The sequence below is a fragment of the Danaus plexippus genome, chromosome 25, assembly GCF_018135715.1.
Source record: "Danaus plexippus chromosome 25, MEX_DaPlex, whole genome shotgun sequence".
Taxonomy (NCBI): domain Eukaryota; kingdom Metazoa; phylum Arthropoda; class Insecta; order Lepidoptera; family Nymphalidae; genus Danaus; species Danaus plexippus.
In genome coordinates, this window is record NC_083553.1 from 5,327,547 (window position 1) to 5,342,662 (window position 15,116).

At 46.6% G+C, this 15,116-nt stretch overlaps 1 protein-coding gene across 2 annotated transcripts in view; it reads left to right on the top strand.

Moving 5' to 3' along the window:
* LOC116775382 (low-density lipoprotein receptor-related protein 1B) overlaps nt 1–15,116 on the top strand; it is a 61,021-nt gene that overhangs the window by 22,658 nt on the left and 23,247 nt on the right. For both annotated transcript variants that reach the window (XM_061524530.1, XM_061524529.1), the window contains exons 15-49: nt 39–180; nt 356–511; nt 954–1,096; nt 1,406–1,543; nt 1,997–2,174; nt 2,601–2,689; nt 2,797–2,883; nt 3,016–3,349; nt 3,492–3,573; nt 3,650–3,890; nt 4,125–4,279; nt 4,355–4,442; nt 4,505–4,821; nt 4,895–4,982; nt 5,220–5,632; nt 5,883–6,036; nt 6,167–6,330; nt 6,944–7,161; nt 7,398–7,534; nt 7,880–7,977; nt 8,288–8,429; nt 8,523–8,693; nt 8,843–8,971; nt 9,114–9,368; nt 9,538–9,926; nt 10,043–10,196; nt 10,384–10,486; nt 10,661–10,791; nt 11,014–11,218; nt 11,419–11,810; nt 11,931–12,194; nt 12,803–12,944; nt 13,384–13,595; nt 13,704–13,898; nt 14,917–15,095. In XM_061524530.1, the coding sequence (XP_061380514.1) occupies nt 39–180; nt 356–511; nt 954–1,096; nt 1,406–1,543; nt 1,997–2,174; nt 2,601–2,689; nt 2,797–2,883; nt 3,016–3,349; nt 3,492–3,573; nt 3,650–3,890; nt 4,125–4,279; nt 4,355–4,442; nt 4,505–4,821; nt 4,895–4,982; nt 5,220–5,632; nt 5,883–6,036; nt 6,167–6,330; nt 6,944–7,161; nt 7,398–7,534; nt 7,880–7,977; nt 8,288–8,429; nt 8,523–8,693; nt 8,843–8,971; nt 9,114–9,368; nt 9,538–9,926; nt 10,043–10,196; nt 10,384–10,486; nt 10,661–10,791; nt 11,014–11,218; nt 11,419–11,810; nt 11,931–12,194; nt 12,803–12,944; nt 13,384–13,595; nt 13,704–13,898; nt 14,917–15,095 (6,485 nt within the window). The remainder of the gene's footprint in view (nt 1–38; nt 181–355; nt 512–953; nt 1,097–1,405; nt 1,544–1,996; nt 2,175–2,600; nt 2,690–2,796; nt 2,884–3,015; nt 3,350–3,491; nt 3,574–3,649; nt 3,891–4,124; nt 4,280–4,354; nt 4,443–4,504; nt 4,822–4,894; nt 4,983–5,219; nt 5,633–5,882; nt 6,037–6,166; nt 6,331–6,943; nt 7,162–7,397; nt 7,535–7,879; nt 7,978–8,287; nt 8,430–8,522; nt 8,694–8,842; nt 8,972–9,113; nt 9,369–9,537; nt 9,927–10,042; nt 10,197–10,383; nt 10,487–10,660; nt 10,792–11,013; nt 11,219–11,418; nt 11,811–11,930; nt 12,195–12,802; nt 12,945–13,383; nt 13,596–13,703; nt 13,899–14,916; nt 15,096–15,116) is intronic.

Here is a 15,116-nt window from a genome sequence, read left to right on the forward strand (position 1 = left end):
TTATAAAAGTAAAGTTATATAATTGATGTGTGTTGTAGGCGGTAACTTGTACTGGACGGACGACGCCCTCGGGCAGCTGAACGTGGCCAGGATGAGGGGCGAGGCGCGGGGAGCCAGGCTCGTCCTCATGAGGGAGGCCGCCGCACACCCGCGGGCCATCACCCTCGACCCAGCTAATGGGTAGGATGTTATAAGATACTTCATAGCGACAATACATCACTCATGTGTAAGAGAAACGATGAGGCATCCTGTCTACACCGTTGATTAATGTTCTTGGTCTTCATTACTTGCTATATTCTGTAATCTAATGTAAACATTGGCATATAATATTTATGATTGTACACGTTATATCCAGCGTGATGTACTGGTCGGAGTGGTGGAGCGCGGGTCCGTCCGGCGGGCGGATCCTCTCGGGCTCCATGGACGGCTCTGGGCGCCGCCCGCTCATCACGGACGACCTCCGCTGGCCGGCGGGGCTGGTGCTGGACTCTCCCCACATGACGCTATACTGGTCATTTGTTTTTCATTACTTACTTCATCCTCCAATACCTATAATCATCATCCTCAGCCTATAGGAGCCCACTGCTGAGCAAAAGAATCTTCTTACATGGGGAAGGTTAGAGCATTAATCACCACGCTTGCTCAAGACGGGTTTGCGATTTCAAACTTATAATTTGAAATTATAAGACCAGGTTTTTTCACGATGATTTCCTTCACCGTCCGTCAGTGGTGTCTAAATACTCTTAGAAAGTACATATGACTATAAAAAATCACATTGGCACTTGCCAGGTTTCGAACCCGCGCCCTCACGCATGAGAGGGGGTCCTTTAACCTCTAGGCCACCACGACTATACATATGCATGAATATTATCCCTTTCAATTGTATCTTTGTTCATATGATCATAAACCCTTGTGTATTTGTATGTTTTTCTACTGCACGGGTGTATATCCAGGTGCGACACCTATTTGAATAAGTTGGAGCGTGTGCGAGTGACGTCCTCGGGGGAGAAGGCCCCGGGCGCTGTCAGGGAGCTGGTGGCGGCTCTCACCAAACAACTGCCGATACTGAAGCCCTACGGCCTGGCGCTGTATGAAGGTGACCGACTCGATTATAATACACCTTATGTTACTATCATTAAGTTTGAATTTCGAACGAAATAAATTAATACAGTGATAAAACAAATTACGCTGAATAGTTATAGATAATAGTTTCTCAGTCGGACTGTTTTAGTGACGTAAGAATAACATTTCCTGGACATAAAAACTGATCGGTATTAATCTCGTCTTGTGGTAGAACTTACTCGGGGAAATCAAAAATACCTAACTGATGACATGCTAATATTATTGATTATTTTTTGTGTCTAAAGTGTTTGGGACCATAATCACATGTATGTTATCTTCCCAGATTGGTTGATATGGAGCGAGCACGGCTCGGGCCTGGTCCGCCGTGTGCTGGTCCACAACACCTCCCTCGTGCAGACCTTGAGGGCCTTTCCCCCGCCGCTGTACGACATACGACTGGTGACGGCGGCCTCCAGGACCGGTCCGCATAAACATGCATTATTATTGACTATATTAAAACTTATAACCGTCTTATAATAAATGTAAAATTTGTTTCTGAAATAAGATTTAAGTGGACATGCTAGGAGCATGCAAATATTGTTTTAGAATTACAAAATGTACATCTACCTTTTATATATTTCATTATTTAAATACGACTCGTGTACAAATCAATTGACACATAACATTATAACAATATCATTAACAGATTATATTGTGGACTATTACAGACGAACACACCTTTCCAACAGCCAGTTAATATTGATAGTTATAAACAAAATCACTTGAGATTGGTATATATTAAATACACGACTAGCAGGAGAGCCGCTTGTGATGTAGTAACTTTATTTAAATGAATTCTAAGCTCAGAGGTAGGTTCATATAAATCATAATCTGGAAATATTAACATTTGCATCATAATGCTTGTGTCTTTCAGGTAAAAACGCGTGTTCCTTCAACAACGGTGGTTGTTCGGAGTTGTGCTTGGCCACGGTGGGCGGCGGGCGGCGGTGTGCGTGCGGGGACGGGAGGCAGGCCGAGGTCGGCGGGGGCTGCGGGAGCAATGCCACGGGGATCTCGCTCTGTGACCAGGGGAGCTTCGACTGCGGACACGGGTAAAGATCACCCAATCCCGTTATTGTCCAATGATATTATAAGTGTGATATATTGTATGTGTGTGTTTCTTTCTGTATGACGCTGAACTTAAATATGTTGCAAAATTTATCTCACATTTTGTGTGATCTTATCTGTGCAGTGGTTGCGTCCCTATGTTATATAGGATGTTCACAGATGTTATTGTGAAATAATTCTAAGTCACTTACATGATACTTGAAGACGAACCGCTGCCTGTGAAATGGTTTGCTTTACTGCAGTCATATATTTTCTAATAATATACCACTATAGAGTAGGTAGGCCATTAAAATATTGTTATTAAGGTCTATATATAAGACTTTATTCATATCGATACAAAACATCGAAAATAATTTTACTTTATAAATATAACTTATAATATTAAATATATCATTACACTCTGTCGCCAGTCGCTGTATCAACGCGAGCCTGGTGTGTGACGGTGACAAGGACTGTCCCAACGGCTCCGACGAGGACGCCTCCGCCAATGGACCCTGCGGTGAACACTCGCTTAGGATTCACAACTGTTTATGATTACATAGTTTTCATTTCAAATATATATATATATTAATATATATATTAATATTCATTGAAATCCCCTCACAGCAAACGTGACGTGCGTCGACGATCAGTTCATGCGGTGTGACACCAACCGCTGTATACCGAAGAGTTGGGCGTGCGACGGGATGAAAGGTGTGTACATGTGACGTACATTATGACGTCACGAGATCCCGACACGACGAGGAGAGGAACTCGGATAGTGTTGTTGTGAATATTGGTATTCATGAAGTAGGAGATATCTAAGGGTGTGCGTGTGTCGGACAGACTGTGCCGACGGTGAAGACGAGACGTCGTCGTGGTGCAGGGCGGCGGCGTGCGGCGCGGCTCAGTGGGCGTGCGGGCACTCCGGGCGCTGCATCCCGGCCGCCTGGCGCTGTGACGGCGCCGCGGACTGCGGGCCCGGGGACCGCTCCGACGAGAGTGACTGCGCCGCCCCGGACTGCGCCGCCGGCTCCTTCCGCTGCGGCCCGGGAGCTTGTGTGCCCTGGGAGTACGTCTGCGACGGACACGCCGACTGCAAGGACGCGGCCGACGAGCGAGCCTGTCCCGCCGCGCCCGCCCCGCCCCTACCCTCCGACCTGACCCCATACGGACACATGTATACATACATATATATATTTTTTATGAAAAACTAAATGTGGTACCAAATTAAATACTCAATATTGTATCAAATACTATACCTTTAGTTGTCTGAGTTATCATGAATTTTATTTATATGTACATATATATTTTTTGTTTAGTCACCATCAAAATAACAGCGAGAAGCATGGCCTGTGCGAGGAACACGAGTTTCAGTGTAACAACAGAGAGTGTATACGACAGGTGGGACGGTGCAGTATGGTGGAATATATGAATTAAAACATATGAAGCAATATTGACATTAATTATATTATCATAGGAATTCCGCTGCGACTCCAGAGTCGATTGTCTCGACGGGTCGGACGAGCAGGGCTGTACGTCGATACACAGCACTCCGGCCACCACCACCACCACCGCCTTCACTACCACCGAAGCGGCTAAGGACGAGTGCGCTCTGCCATCCATGAGGTGCGATAACAACTCACGCTGTGTGCCGCTGCAGCAGCAGTGTGACGGAAGCATGGACTGCGGCGACGGAGCCGACGAGGCCGACCGATGTGGTACGTTCTTTATTATAAATTGTCATCACTAGTCTTAGTGCGCGACATCTATAATGATGGGAAAAATATAGCCGATATGTTTTTCCGATGTTTTAAGCTTCATTATTGGAAAGCCTAATAAAAAACATCGTATATCTTACATGATAGTTATGAATAACTAACATTCCTACTTCCTCACGACCATTCGTATTCATGGTATAAGTAGGAACACTTACGATGGTGGTGCTGTTATAGGAGAGCCCATGTGTCTGGTGGCCGCCTGCTCCCACTCCTGTCACCCCACACCCCGGGGACCCGCGTGTTCGTGTCCGCCACCTCTTGTACTGAAGGAGGACGGGTACACCTGCGCTCAGGCGCACCCCTGTACCGCCTGGGGGGTGTGCAGTCAGGTACCCATCAAATATAATATGAATTACTAACGCACAAGGAAATATTCCTATTATATATAATATTTATCAACGCAGACCTGCAGACCGCACAAAGACCGCTACAAATGCACCTGCTACAAGGGCTACCGGCTGGCGGACGACGGCTTCACTTGCAAGAGTACAGGTAGATAGATACACAACACCTTCCACAAAAGTAGGCACGTCACTGAGCTGGTGTATTCGTAGAGGCGGGGCGCGCCCTGTTGGTGTTCAGCACGAGGCACGAGGTGCGCGGCGTGGAGCTGCCGGCCCTAAGGGCGCGGCCGCTGCTCTCCGCGCTTAGGAACACGATCGCACTGGACTGGCGCCGCGGACCGGACGGGCTGCAGCTGTACTGGACGGACGTGGTGGATGACGCCGTGTACCGCGGAACGCTGGCCGACGACACCGTGGCCGCCGTGGAGACGGTGGTGAGGAGGGGACTCACCACGGCGGAGGGACTCGCGGTCGACTGGGTCGCCGGGAACCTCTACTGGGTCGAGGGCAGTCTGCATCAGATAGAGGTGCGCTCGCTGTTCATTCATATTCAATATAAAAATGGTTTCGTTAATATAATGTAAGGATATGACAATTCAGGTCGCGTGCCTGGATGGAAGGTATCGGCGCACGCTGATCACAGGAGACATGGACAGCCCGCGAGCCATCGCCCTGGACCCCAACGCAGGTATTGCTGGCATTGTCTCATTGAGTTCAAAATTTATGTTACGAGTTGGTTATAAACTCCCTAAACTTTCAGATCCAGTAATAGTTATTCAAAATGCACCTCTACTGAGGATAGCCAAAAGGGAAAACACCAATTGTATTTTTGTTTGACTGCGTTTTTTTTTAACGACTCAGTCACAACATGCTATTACAGTTACACAAATATGACCTACGATGAAGCGTCTATCGTTCCCTGCAGGTTACATGTTCTGGAGTGACTGGGAGGCGGCCGCTCCTCGAATAGAGCGGGCATCTCTAGCGGGACGGGACCGCCGCGTGGTGGTGCGGGTGGGCGACGGCAGCGGCGAGGTCGCGGGGGACGGGATGAAGGGGGCGCTCCCCAACGGACTGGCGCTGGACCTGCCAGCGCGCCGCCTGTACTGGGTGGACGCGCGAGCTGACTCGCTCCAGTGTGCGGACTACTCGGGTGGCGACCGGCGGCTGGTGCTGAAGGGTCATCCGTCGCTGGCTCATCCGTTCGCGGTGACGGTGTTCGAGTCTCACGTGTACTGGACCGACTGGAGGTCCAACAGCGTGGTCCGCGCTAACAAGTGGAATGGAAGCGATGTGGTGGTCGTGCAGAGGACGCTCACACAACCCTTCGATGTCAAGGTTACACGTTATAAATAAACCAACCACGATCTGGTATTTACCCCGGTTAATTCAAGATGTAGAGATTTTTTTATTGTTGGAATTAAACTATTGAATTAATATATAACTAACAATATCTATCATCTAACTTCTATCTATTAAGATCACTCTATGGCCACAAATTGCAAAATCAAGGGAGCACTATATTTCATATTCGTATGGCGGTGTCATCGGTTGATGTACTAATAGTGTGTATGTTAACCACTGTAAGGTGATCCACCCGAGTCGTCAGCCCCGCAGTGATCACAACCCTTGCACGAACAACGGGAACTGTTCCCACTTGTGTCTGATCGACTCCGCTACCGACCGCGTCTGCGCCTGTCCGCACCTCATGAGACTCACACACGATAACAGGACTTGTGAAGGTACGCTATTATACGGTGTTGTTGTGTCACATACTCACTTACCATATCAGATATATAAATATCCTCTAAAAGATTTTCTTATCAATCTTAATCCAAAGTAATAAAACCTGATATCTATTTTTTTTTCTAGTGTTCGAGGTGGTGGTAGTGGTGTCCCAGAGTGGGGTTGTGCGTGGTGTGTGGGCTGCAGACGGCGGGCCCGCGCTGGCGTCTCTGGCCGGGCCGCAATTGGCCTCACCTGCCTCGCTCGCTCCACTCACGACAGATTACGAGATATACTGGGCCGATACTGAGGTGAGCTCTGCTTAAAATAGGTAACCAGTCACCAGAGACACCTGGAACATAATAGAGAGGTTCTTTTGTTGCTCTCAACATAAATAATACATCGGAATCCATCCTGAATTTCCTTTAAGACTGTTACTGTATCTTTTTTATCCCTTGTGAGTCCGTGCGTAGTCAACAAAAAAATTGTTTTGAAAAATACTATTAGCACATGATGCTTTCAAGCGATTCACATTTTACTGCGATGATCTTATTTTTAAAGTTATATATATATTGAACAAAATAATATTGATCTGATTACCTCTGAAAACAGTAATTTAATGAATTCATAATTAATACTCTCGTGCGTGAGGTCGCGGGTTCGAAACCTGGCAAGTACCAATGTGATCTTTTTCGAGTCATATGTACTTTCTAAGAGTATTTAGACACCACCGACGGACGGTGAAGGAACTTGTAACTTTAAATTATAAGTTTGTAATCGACCATCCACCTTGAGCAAGCGTGGTGATTAATGCTCTAACCTTCTCCATGTGAGAAGAGGCCTTAGCTCAGAAGGCTGATGATGATGACTTCTTCGTATACTCATCTCTCAACATTCTGTATGTTTATCTGTTCCCTCCTCCAGACGAACGAGATCAAGTCAGCAGACGTGCGGTCGGGTCGCGTGCGTACAGTGTGCGACGCGGGTGTGCGAGCTCCGCGTGCGCTGGCGCTGGACTGGGCGGCGCGGGTGCTGTACGTGCCGCTGAGGGGCGGACTGGCTGCCGCCGGCCTGCAAGGGGAACACGCCACCGTGCTCATCGAGAACGTGGAACCGACCGCCATGGCCGTCCATCCTCTCAGGTATACGGCTTCACAAAATACTATCCATCAGAATTATCTTTAAATGACGTATTGTTAGAATGCCTTCTAATATTTCAAATGGCAGTTTAAGCATCTTTGTATATATGAGATTCATAATCTTAAATATATTCATATGTATTTCTCATAATAATATATAATATCAATGAATTAAATCTTGTCGTATGTAGTATCTCTCACCTCCCAGTATACTAATACAAGTGTATTTGTGTTTCCAGAGGCGAGTTGTTCTGGGCGACCGGAGACGTCAGTGGCGGTGGTGGGGGTGAGCGGGTGGAGCGGTCTCGGGGTGACGGCTCCCAGCGTCGCGTCCTGCTGAAGGCAGAAAAAGACACACATCTAGGAGGAGTCATCGGTCTGTTTTATACGGATTTAAAAATTTGAAGGCCAACACTTTTACTTTTTAAATAAAAAAATATTGGTAGATCCAAGGCCAAGGAATCAAGATAAATTTTGTAAACAGCGTATCTATACTACATATTCTTATGAGTTTATATAATTATTTGTCTTACCTAAAAAAAGAAAAATAAGCATAATTATATTAACAATTCCTTGGCGGTAATGCGTTACACGTTAATATTTTTAAATATTTATTTCAATATCCTTTATTTTATTTACAGTCTTGTGATTTACATTTAAAAATTTAGAATTCATATTGCATATTAATTAGGTGATTTAATTTTTCTGTGTTTATGTGTAGGTATGTCTGTGGATATAAAATCAAACCGCCTGTACTGGGTGAACCAGAACTCGGCCACCATACAGTACATGGACCTGGACACGGAGCGAGTCACCACGGTAATGTACACGAACTTTGTATCCATGCTGCGCTCCTTAAGGAAAGGTCAATGTTTATTGTATATATAAGATCGGCTGGCTTTACTAGTTATGGTGTATCATTTGCGGAGGTTTTATAATTTTGTGTTTTCCAAAAATATTTTTGTGGATCCTCATCTGCTTGTGTGGTGTATACAGAGTTTACAATACATTCAAACCTTTAAGGTATTAGAGAGAAATTGAAAGCCAAATATATGAATATATCAATAAATATGACAAAATTGATTATATTCTAATTAGAACAGAAGCTTATATATTTTTTCGTTTTCAGTTACCTCTACCCTTAGGGTCTCGTCCTCGCGCCCTAGACGTGTTCGACCAGCAGATGGTGTGGGCGGACGAGGCTACCGGCACCCTGCAGACGTGTCCGCCAGACCACTGTACACAAGCAGACATCATGAGGAACAACACCGGTAATATAATATAATATAATATAATATAATATAATAGTAATAAAATATCGTTATATTTTTCGTAATAATTTTCTACACCCTATTGTTATATAGAGGGTGTTCTCTCCCTGGCCGTGTTCGACGCGGCTCGCCAGCAGGGCGCGAACCGGAGCGCCTGTGCCTTGAGGAAGAAGCCTTGCAGCCAGCTCTGCCTGGCGTTGTCCGCTACCGAGTCCACCTGCCGCTGCGCCACAGGATATACCGCCAACGGCACCGACTGTATACGTAAGACATTGCACTTTTGCTTGTATTACTGGAACTTCGTTTGATGTACGCGTGTCACTCCCGTTTGTGTCCTCTCATATTCCTGAACTATGTGTTTATTTATATTTTCTTATTATTTTCAATATATCGTATGTTACTTACTTTCAAAGCGTCAGACGACGTGTTAGTGTACTCCTTGAGCTGGGAACTCCGTGGTGTGTCGCTGCAACAGTCCCCGCAGGACGCGCTGCCTCCAGTGCCGCAGGTCGCCTGCGCTGCTGTCATCGACTACGATTCTGGTGGGTTCCTCGTCCTAACTAGCTTTATACTGTTCTATTATCTTGAAAATTAAGTTTCAATTCGTAATTTTTATTTAAAATTGCATTTTTTTTATTTATTGTTTATTATTTTTAATTTTGAACAAATATTTCATATATTCAGATGGTGAATGGATCTACTGGGCTGACCCGGAGGGCGGCGCGGCGTGGCGTGCGGGGCGGGCGGGCGGCGGTCGTCAACGTGTGCTGCTGCAGGCTTCTGCTGGCGGTGCTGCAGACTCTCTCTCAGCACTCGCCCTCGACCCTCTCGCCAAACAGCTGTACGCGGCCGATGCGGCCAGGGCCCTACTCCTCCTGGCTCGAGCTGATGGTAGCCATCGCTACGTCCTGAGAGACACCAGCCCGCTCGTTGTCACTAGTATGATTTCATTTGTTTCGTTATTATTTGTATGTATCCCAATGTAACGTTTTCTTTACGTGATTGTAAATAATCATTATATTTATGGAACTGTATGAAGATCAAAATTATCCTTATTTAATTATTCTATTATTTCTGAAGTATATCTATATACGTAATATATGTTCAGCGTTGGTCTTGGACCCGTGGGCTGGCTGGATGTTCCTGGGCGGGGGAGGCTGGATCGAACGCGCTCGGCTTGACGCGTCCTCCCCCTCCCTCCTCTACAACGGGACCGCGCTGACGGACATAGCGCTGGACGTACGGGACCAGCTGTTGTATTGGACGGACACCTGGGACGTGTCCCTGTGGTGCATGAGGTACGACGGCGGGGGGCGGCGGAGGGTGCACGCGGGCGCCCCGCTCCAGCACCCAGTGGCAGCCGTGGTGCACGCCGGACGCCTGTACTGGCTCGACACGGCTCTGGAACACGGCAGCGTGGCCGCGGCGCCCCTCACCAACATCAGCGACTACCGCCTGCTGGCCGACCATCAAGGAGACAGCCTCAAAGATCTCATGGTACTACAACTAGACAGTTCCTCTTTTTTATGACAAAAATTCAGTTTTCTGAGGGTTGCGTTAGTGTCCTCCACTTAACAAAATTAGATTTGGTTGTCACGTAACAATGGTTGTAGATCTGGTCGAAGTCTTCCCGCTCGGAGTTGGAGGTGCGGAACCCGTGCGCGAACAACTACTTCGACTGCGAGGCTCTGTGTCTGTGGGACGGACACACGGCCCGCTGCGCCTGTCCTCACGGAGACCTCGCCACCAACGGGAAGAACTGCACACGTAATTATATGAGATCACCTCGTTACATTATTGAATGTATTGAACGCACCGAGCGCAGCGCGACAGTTCGTTGTCAACGAAATATTCATTACGTATTTTTTATTCGAATTTTCTTTAAAGTGTGACGTGGTGTGGTCACTTCAGTATATTTTAAAAGCCTTCAGTGTAATAACGTGCCATGTTTCAGCGTACACGTCTTTCTTGATGTACTCCCGGGTCAACATGATAGACACCATCCACCTGGCCAGCGACAAGGAACTCAACTCGCCCTACCCGCCCATTGACAATAAGCGAGTATATTATGACACATAGCAGAGATTGTATATATATATATATATATATATATATTCCTACAATAATAAAAACCTTATATATATATTAAAACGCCATTTTAGTGTTTCTACGTATGTGTATTCTTGTAGTCCATAACGTCCCCGAGTAACCCGTATATCCGTAACTCGCAGGACCTTAATGCGTAACGCGATCGCCCTGTCCTACGAGTACTCCACCTCCACCGTGTTCTACTCCGACATACAGCGCGGCTCGCTCCTGGCCGTGCACTTCAACGGGTCACGTCACAGGGAGATCTTGCAGAGTGAGTCTGAGGCATTAGGGAGATTATTAATCTCACATAGTTTTCTGTGAGAGATGTTTTAGAATGTGGACTAATTTATTTTAACTTTAAATAGATTTTGAATTATTCTATTTCATTTGTGATTCGTTTGATAAAAAATTGTTACCATTCAAGTAAAAGACCTAAACTAACCTCATTAAATATATATGTTCAAAGTGTATATCGTAAGATTGTTGTTTGTAGAGGTGGGGTCCGTGGAGGGCATGGTGTTCGCTCGTGAGGAGCGCACTTTGTACTGGACGTGCGCCTCCGCCCCCGCCCTGCGAGCCGTCCACGTGCCGGGGCTGGAGGACGAGCCCATGACCACCAGGGGCAGACGAGTCCGGACCGTGCTCATGTTGAAGACGGGCGACAGGCCCAGGGGGATCGACTACGACCCCTGTGAAAAGTAAGGGCTTCTTATTATGATACTATACTTTAAGCACTCTGCTTCTCTTCCACCGTCTAAATAGTCTATAAATACTAAAGATATTAAGAGATCTGATATACACCATTATTGATTACTTTGACTTTGGAATAAATAATGTTTAATGTTTGTTTTTTTTTTAATAAAGATAACACATACTTCTTGCACGTTCTATTTCCCAGACGAATATACTGGACGAACTGGAACCAGACGCACCCTGCGATCGAGCGCGTGTACGCGAGCGGGCGCGGCCGCCAGGCGCTGGTCACACGAGACATACTGATGCCCAACGGACTGGCCTTGGAGCACGAGGCACGTCTGTTGTACTGGGCGGACGCCAGGCTCGACAAACTGGAGAGGATGAGATACGACGGCAGTCACAGGAGGGTGGTGACCCGTGCGCGCTCCGAGCACCCCTTCGCCGTGGCCGCGGGCGGCGGCTGGGTCGCCTGGACCGACTGGCTGGCTCGCGGCGTGTTCGCAGCCGAACGAGGAGGAGGCGCCGTGCGCGCGCTGCGGACCGACGTGCCCAGACCCTGCGCTGTCGTGCTCGTCGCGCCACATCAACAGACCTGTACGACTCACGCCCGGTTCATTACAGAAACACAGAATAAATCTAACCCGCTTCATCGGGTGTGTCAGTTCCATGACAACCTTTATATTAAATGTAATAACTAAACTCACCATCGTCCAGGTTCGTCGGACCCGTGCGCCGTCATGAACGGCGGGTGTGCCGAGCTGTGTGTGGTGGACTCCAACCGGCAGGCGTCGTGCGCGTGCGGCGCGGGGCGTGTGCTGGCCCGGGACGGGCGCGCGTGTGCTCGGCCGGACATGTCGTGCACGCCGGGGCAGTTCGCGTGTGCTGAGGGCCCGTGCCTGCCGCAGCACCTGGTGTGTGACGGCATCCCGCACTGCGCCGGGGACACGGACGCCAGCGACGAAGACCTCTACTACTGCAGTCTGTATACATTTATACGATATTTATTTGTAAGCTAAACGGCTGATTTATTTGATTAGTTAGTATCACGTAACATTAAGTATTAAGTAGCCTTTATGTAGAAAAAATATTCTATGAATTAGTTTATATGAGAAAAAAATTGCGAGAAGAGTAAATTACATAACAAATTTAGTGTATGTCAAAATCATATATTTCACTAATGGCTTCTTAATTCACTAAGACTGAAAATATTTTCAATTCTTCGGAAATTTAATTAGAAAAAGCAAGTTACAGATACTAATGTCTTAGTATTATTAAATGAAACACGCTTATCCACTCGTATATTTAACCTTCTTAGAACTTGTTTAGTACAAGACTCAATTGACTTAAGTGTCTCAGTTTGTTACTTACTAATATGATCTGCAACGCTAGTGGCGCCATCTGTCAGACGGATGGAAAATGATATAACAATATATAACTTAATTCACATACCATATTTGTATTCAGCCATACAATTAATAATACTTACCCTAATAAGTTACTTGCGTGTGACAGTACTCTTATTATAATATAAAAGGTATTATATACTTTGTAACACTTTATATTCAATATATTGTCGGTGTGTCCAGCGTCTCGCGTGTGTCCCGTGGGCTGGATGAGCTGTGGTGCGGGCGGGCGGTGCGCGGCTCCGGAGCAGAGGTGTGACGGCCGCGTGGACTGCGACGACGGCTCCGACGAGTTGGACTGTGACTGCTCCGTGGAACAGTACAGGTATCACACATTATGTGACTCATTGAATACTTGACCATTGACTAATGAACTACCTGAGACCTTATTCGTGGTTATGTACCGAGGGATCAGGCGAGGCTGGGCGAGGACTTGGTCACATGATTTGCCTTCAGTCATACATGTATTGTGTTCAAGTATGACTGAAAAATTAATTTATATATTTTGTGTATCTACAGCTGTATGTAAGTCCTGCTCATCACTAAACATATATATGATAGCATGTATGCAAGCGTGTCACACGTCGAAAAAACTAAAATTGTATCAAACTCTAAATTTAATGTATTCCGTACATCCTAATACTCCAGACAAAGAATTATCAGTAAAAAAACACCAATGGATAAAAACTTATAAGAGTGATGTACTTGTTCCGAATGTGATAATAAGTAACGGAAACAGTAACGCCATTTGCATGAGTTTCCAGGTGTGACGACGGCTCCTGTGTGGAGGTGGGGGCTCGATGTGACGGGGTGTCGCAGTGTCCGGACGGCTCGGACGAGGCGGAGTGTCCGCGCTCGGCGTGCGATGTGCCCGACGCGAGGAGCTGCGCCAGCGGGGAGCAGTGTTACGGCGGGGACGCCAGGTGTGACGGACACCTGGACTGCGACGACGGCAGCGACGAGGCCGACTGTGCAGGTGATAGGAACTCTTAGTTATCACCGCGTTACCCCATGCACGAGATTCCTTCAGTTTTCCTTTAAACTGTCTCTATGACGTCAAAGCTTTTTACATTAATTGTATCAGAGAGTACGCTGGCTCCGAGTTTCGACGGCTCGGATGGTTTCGAGGAGCAACCGGTACAGAGCTGCAGCGACAACCAGTTCCAGTGCGGGGGGAGTGGGGAGAGTGGGGGGGACGTGGTGGAGTGCATCCCCCTTGCCTGGCGGTGTGACGGACGAGCAGACTGCACGGACGGATCGGACGAGACTACACACTGCGGTACAAACAGAAATACACACACACACATAACACATAACACATGTACATACATATAGCGAGGAAGATTACGTTCTATGTATGTATAAATATATGAAAAACCTATGGAGCTTATTTAAGAAGATTATGAGAAATAACTTGGAAGTAGTCATTGTTAGAGTTTATATGGGGAAGGAAATAATATGGGTTTACATTAATGTGCTGTAGAAACACATATTACAATAAACATGACACACGCTGGCAGGCCCTTGATACATACATAATTTGTCTGTTTGAGAAGATTTCTCAAATAATGAACCTAAATAAAAAAAAACTAATATATATGTAGCTATGATAACAATAAACTAAAACAAGTCCAATGTTAGCAAATAAAATAATTTTGAGACTGTGACATCAATCTTGATGTTGAAATACAAAACAAATCAAAATAATCGCCTATTAAAATCATATTTACTCAGGTCGAAAATAAGCTGGCTGAAGTGTAAAAGAACAGTGCGTGACCTCTGTCGCTCTGGCGCTTTGACCTTGGAACTAATATGTCCTTCAGAGCTTCTCAAACTCGTTTAAAAAGTTTGATATCTCCCGACTCCCGTAAATTACTATATTACACTTCAACAACTCCTGAAAACTCGAAAAAAACTGTACTGGATATGGAATTTGAAGGTTCTCACTAGTGACAGTTTGTGGTTCGGGCACACTGCTGGGTGAAGTGAAGGCAAGCGTTCAGTTGTTGACTGAAACCAGGTGTCGGGCGTTAGTATACACGTGATTGTTGAAGCGAGCTGCCGCGGAGGTAGTCACATCTATGAAGAGTAGAAAGTTGTTTGACATTGTGGTAATAGATTGCTAATACATACGAGATGTAAAAAATATTACCTATGACTGATTTTGTTTGGTGACTGAACCGAGTAAACACTTCAAACGTTTTTCTATATGGGTGATGTATTTATGTCACGTCTTATCATCCTTGCATGTTAAATACAACCATATGTGATAGTAGTTATCATGAGTCCCTCCCCAGGTCACCGGGAGTCGTCCGCGTGCGGGCCGGACTCGTTCCGCTGCGTGTCCGGGGAGTGCGTGCCCGCCGTGTCCCGGTGCTCGGGCTCCCCGCAGTGCGCGGACGGCTCGGACGAACGAGGCTGCGACTGTGCCCCGGGAACCTTCCGCTGTGCGCTCTCCGAGACTTGTCTCCAGACTGTGAGTGATGACGACGTTCAC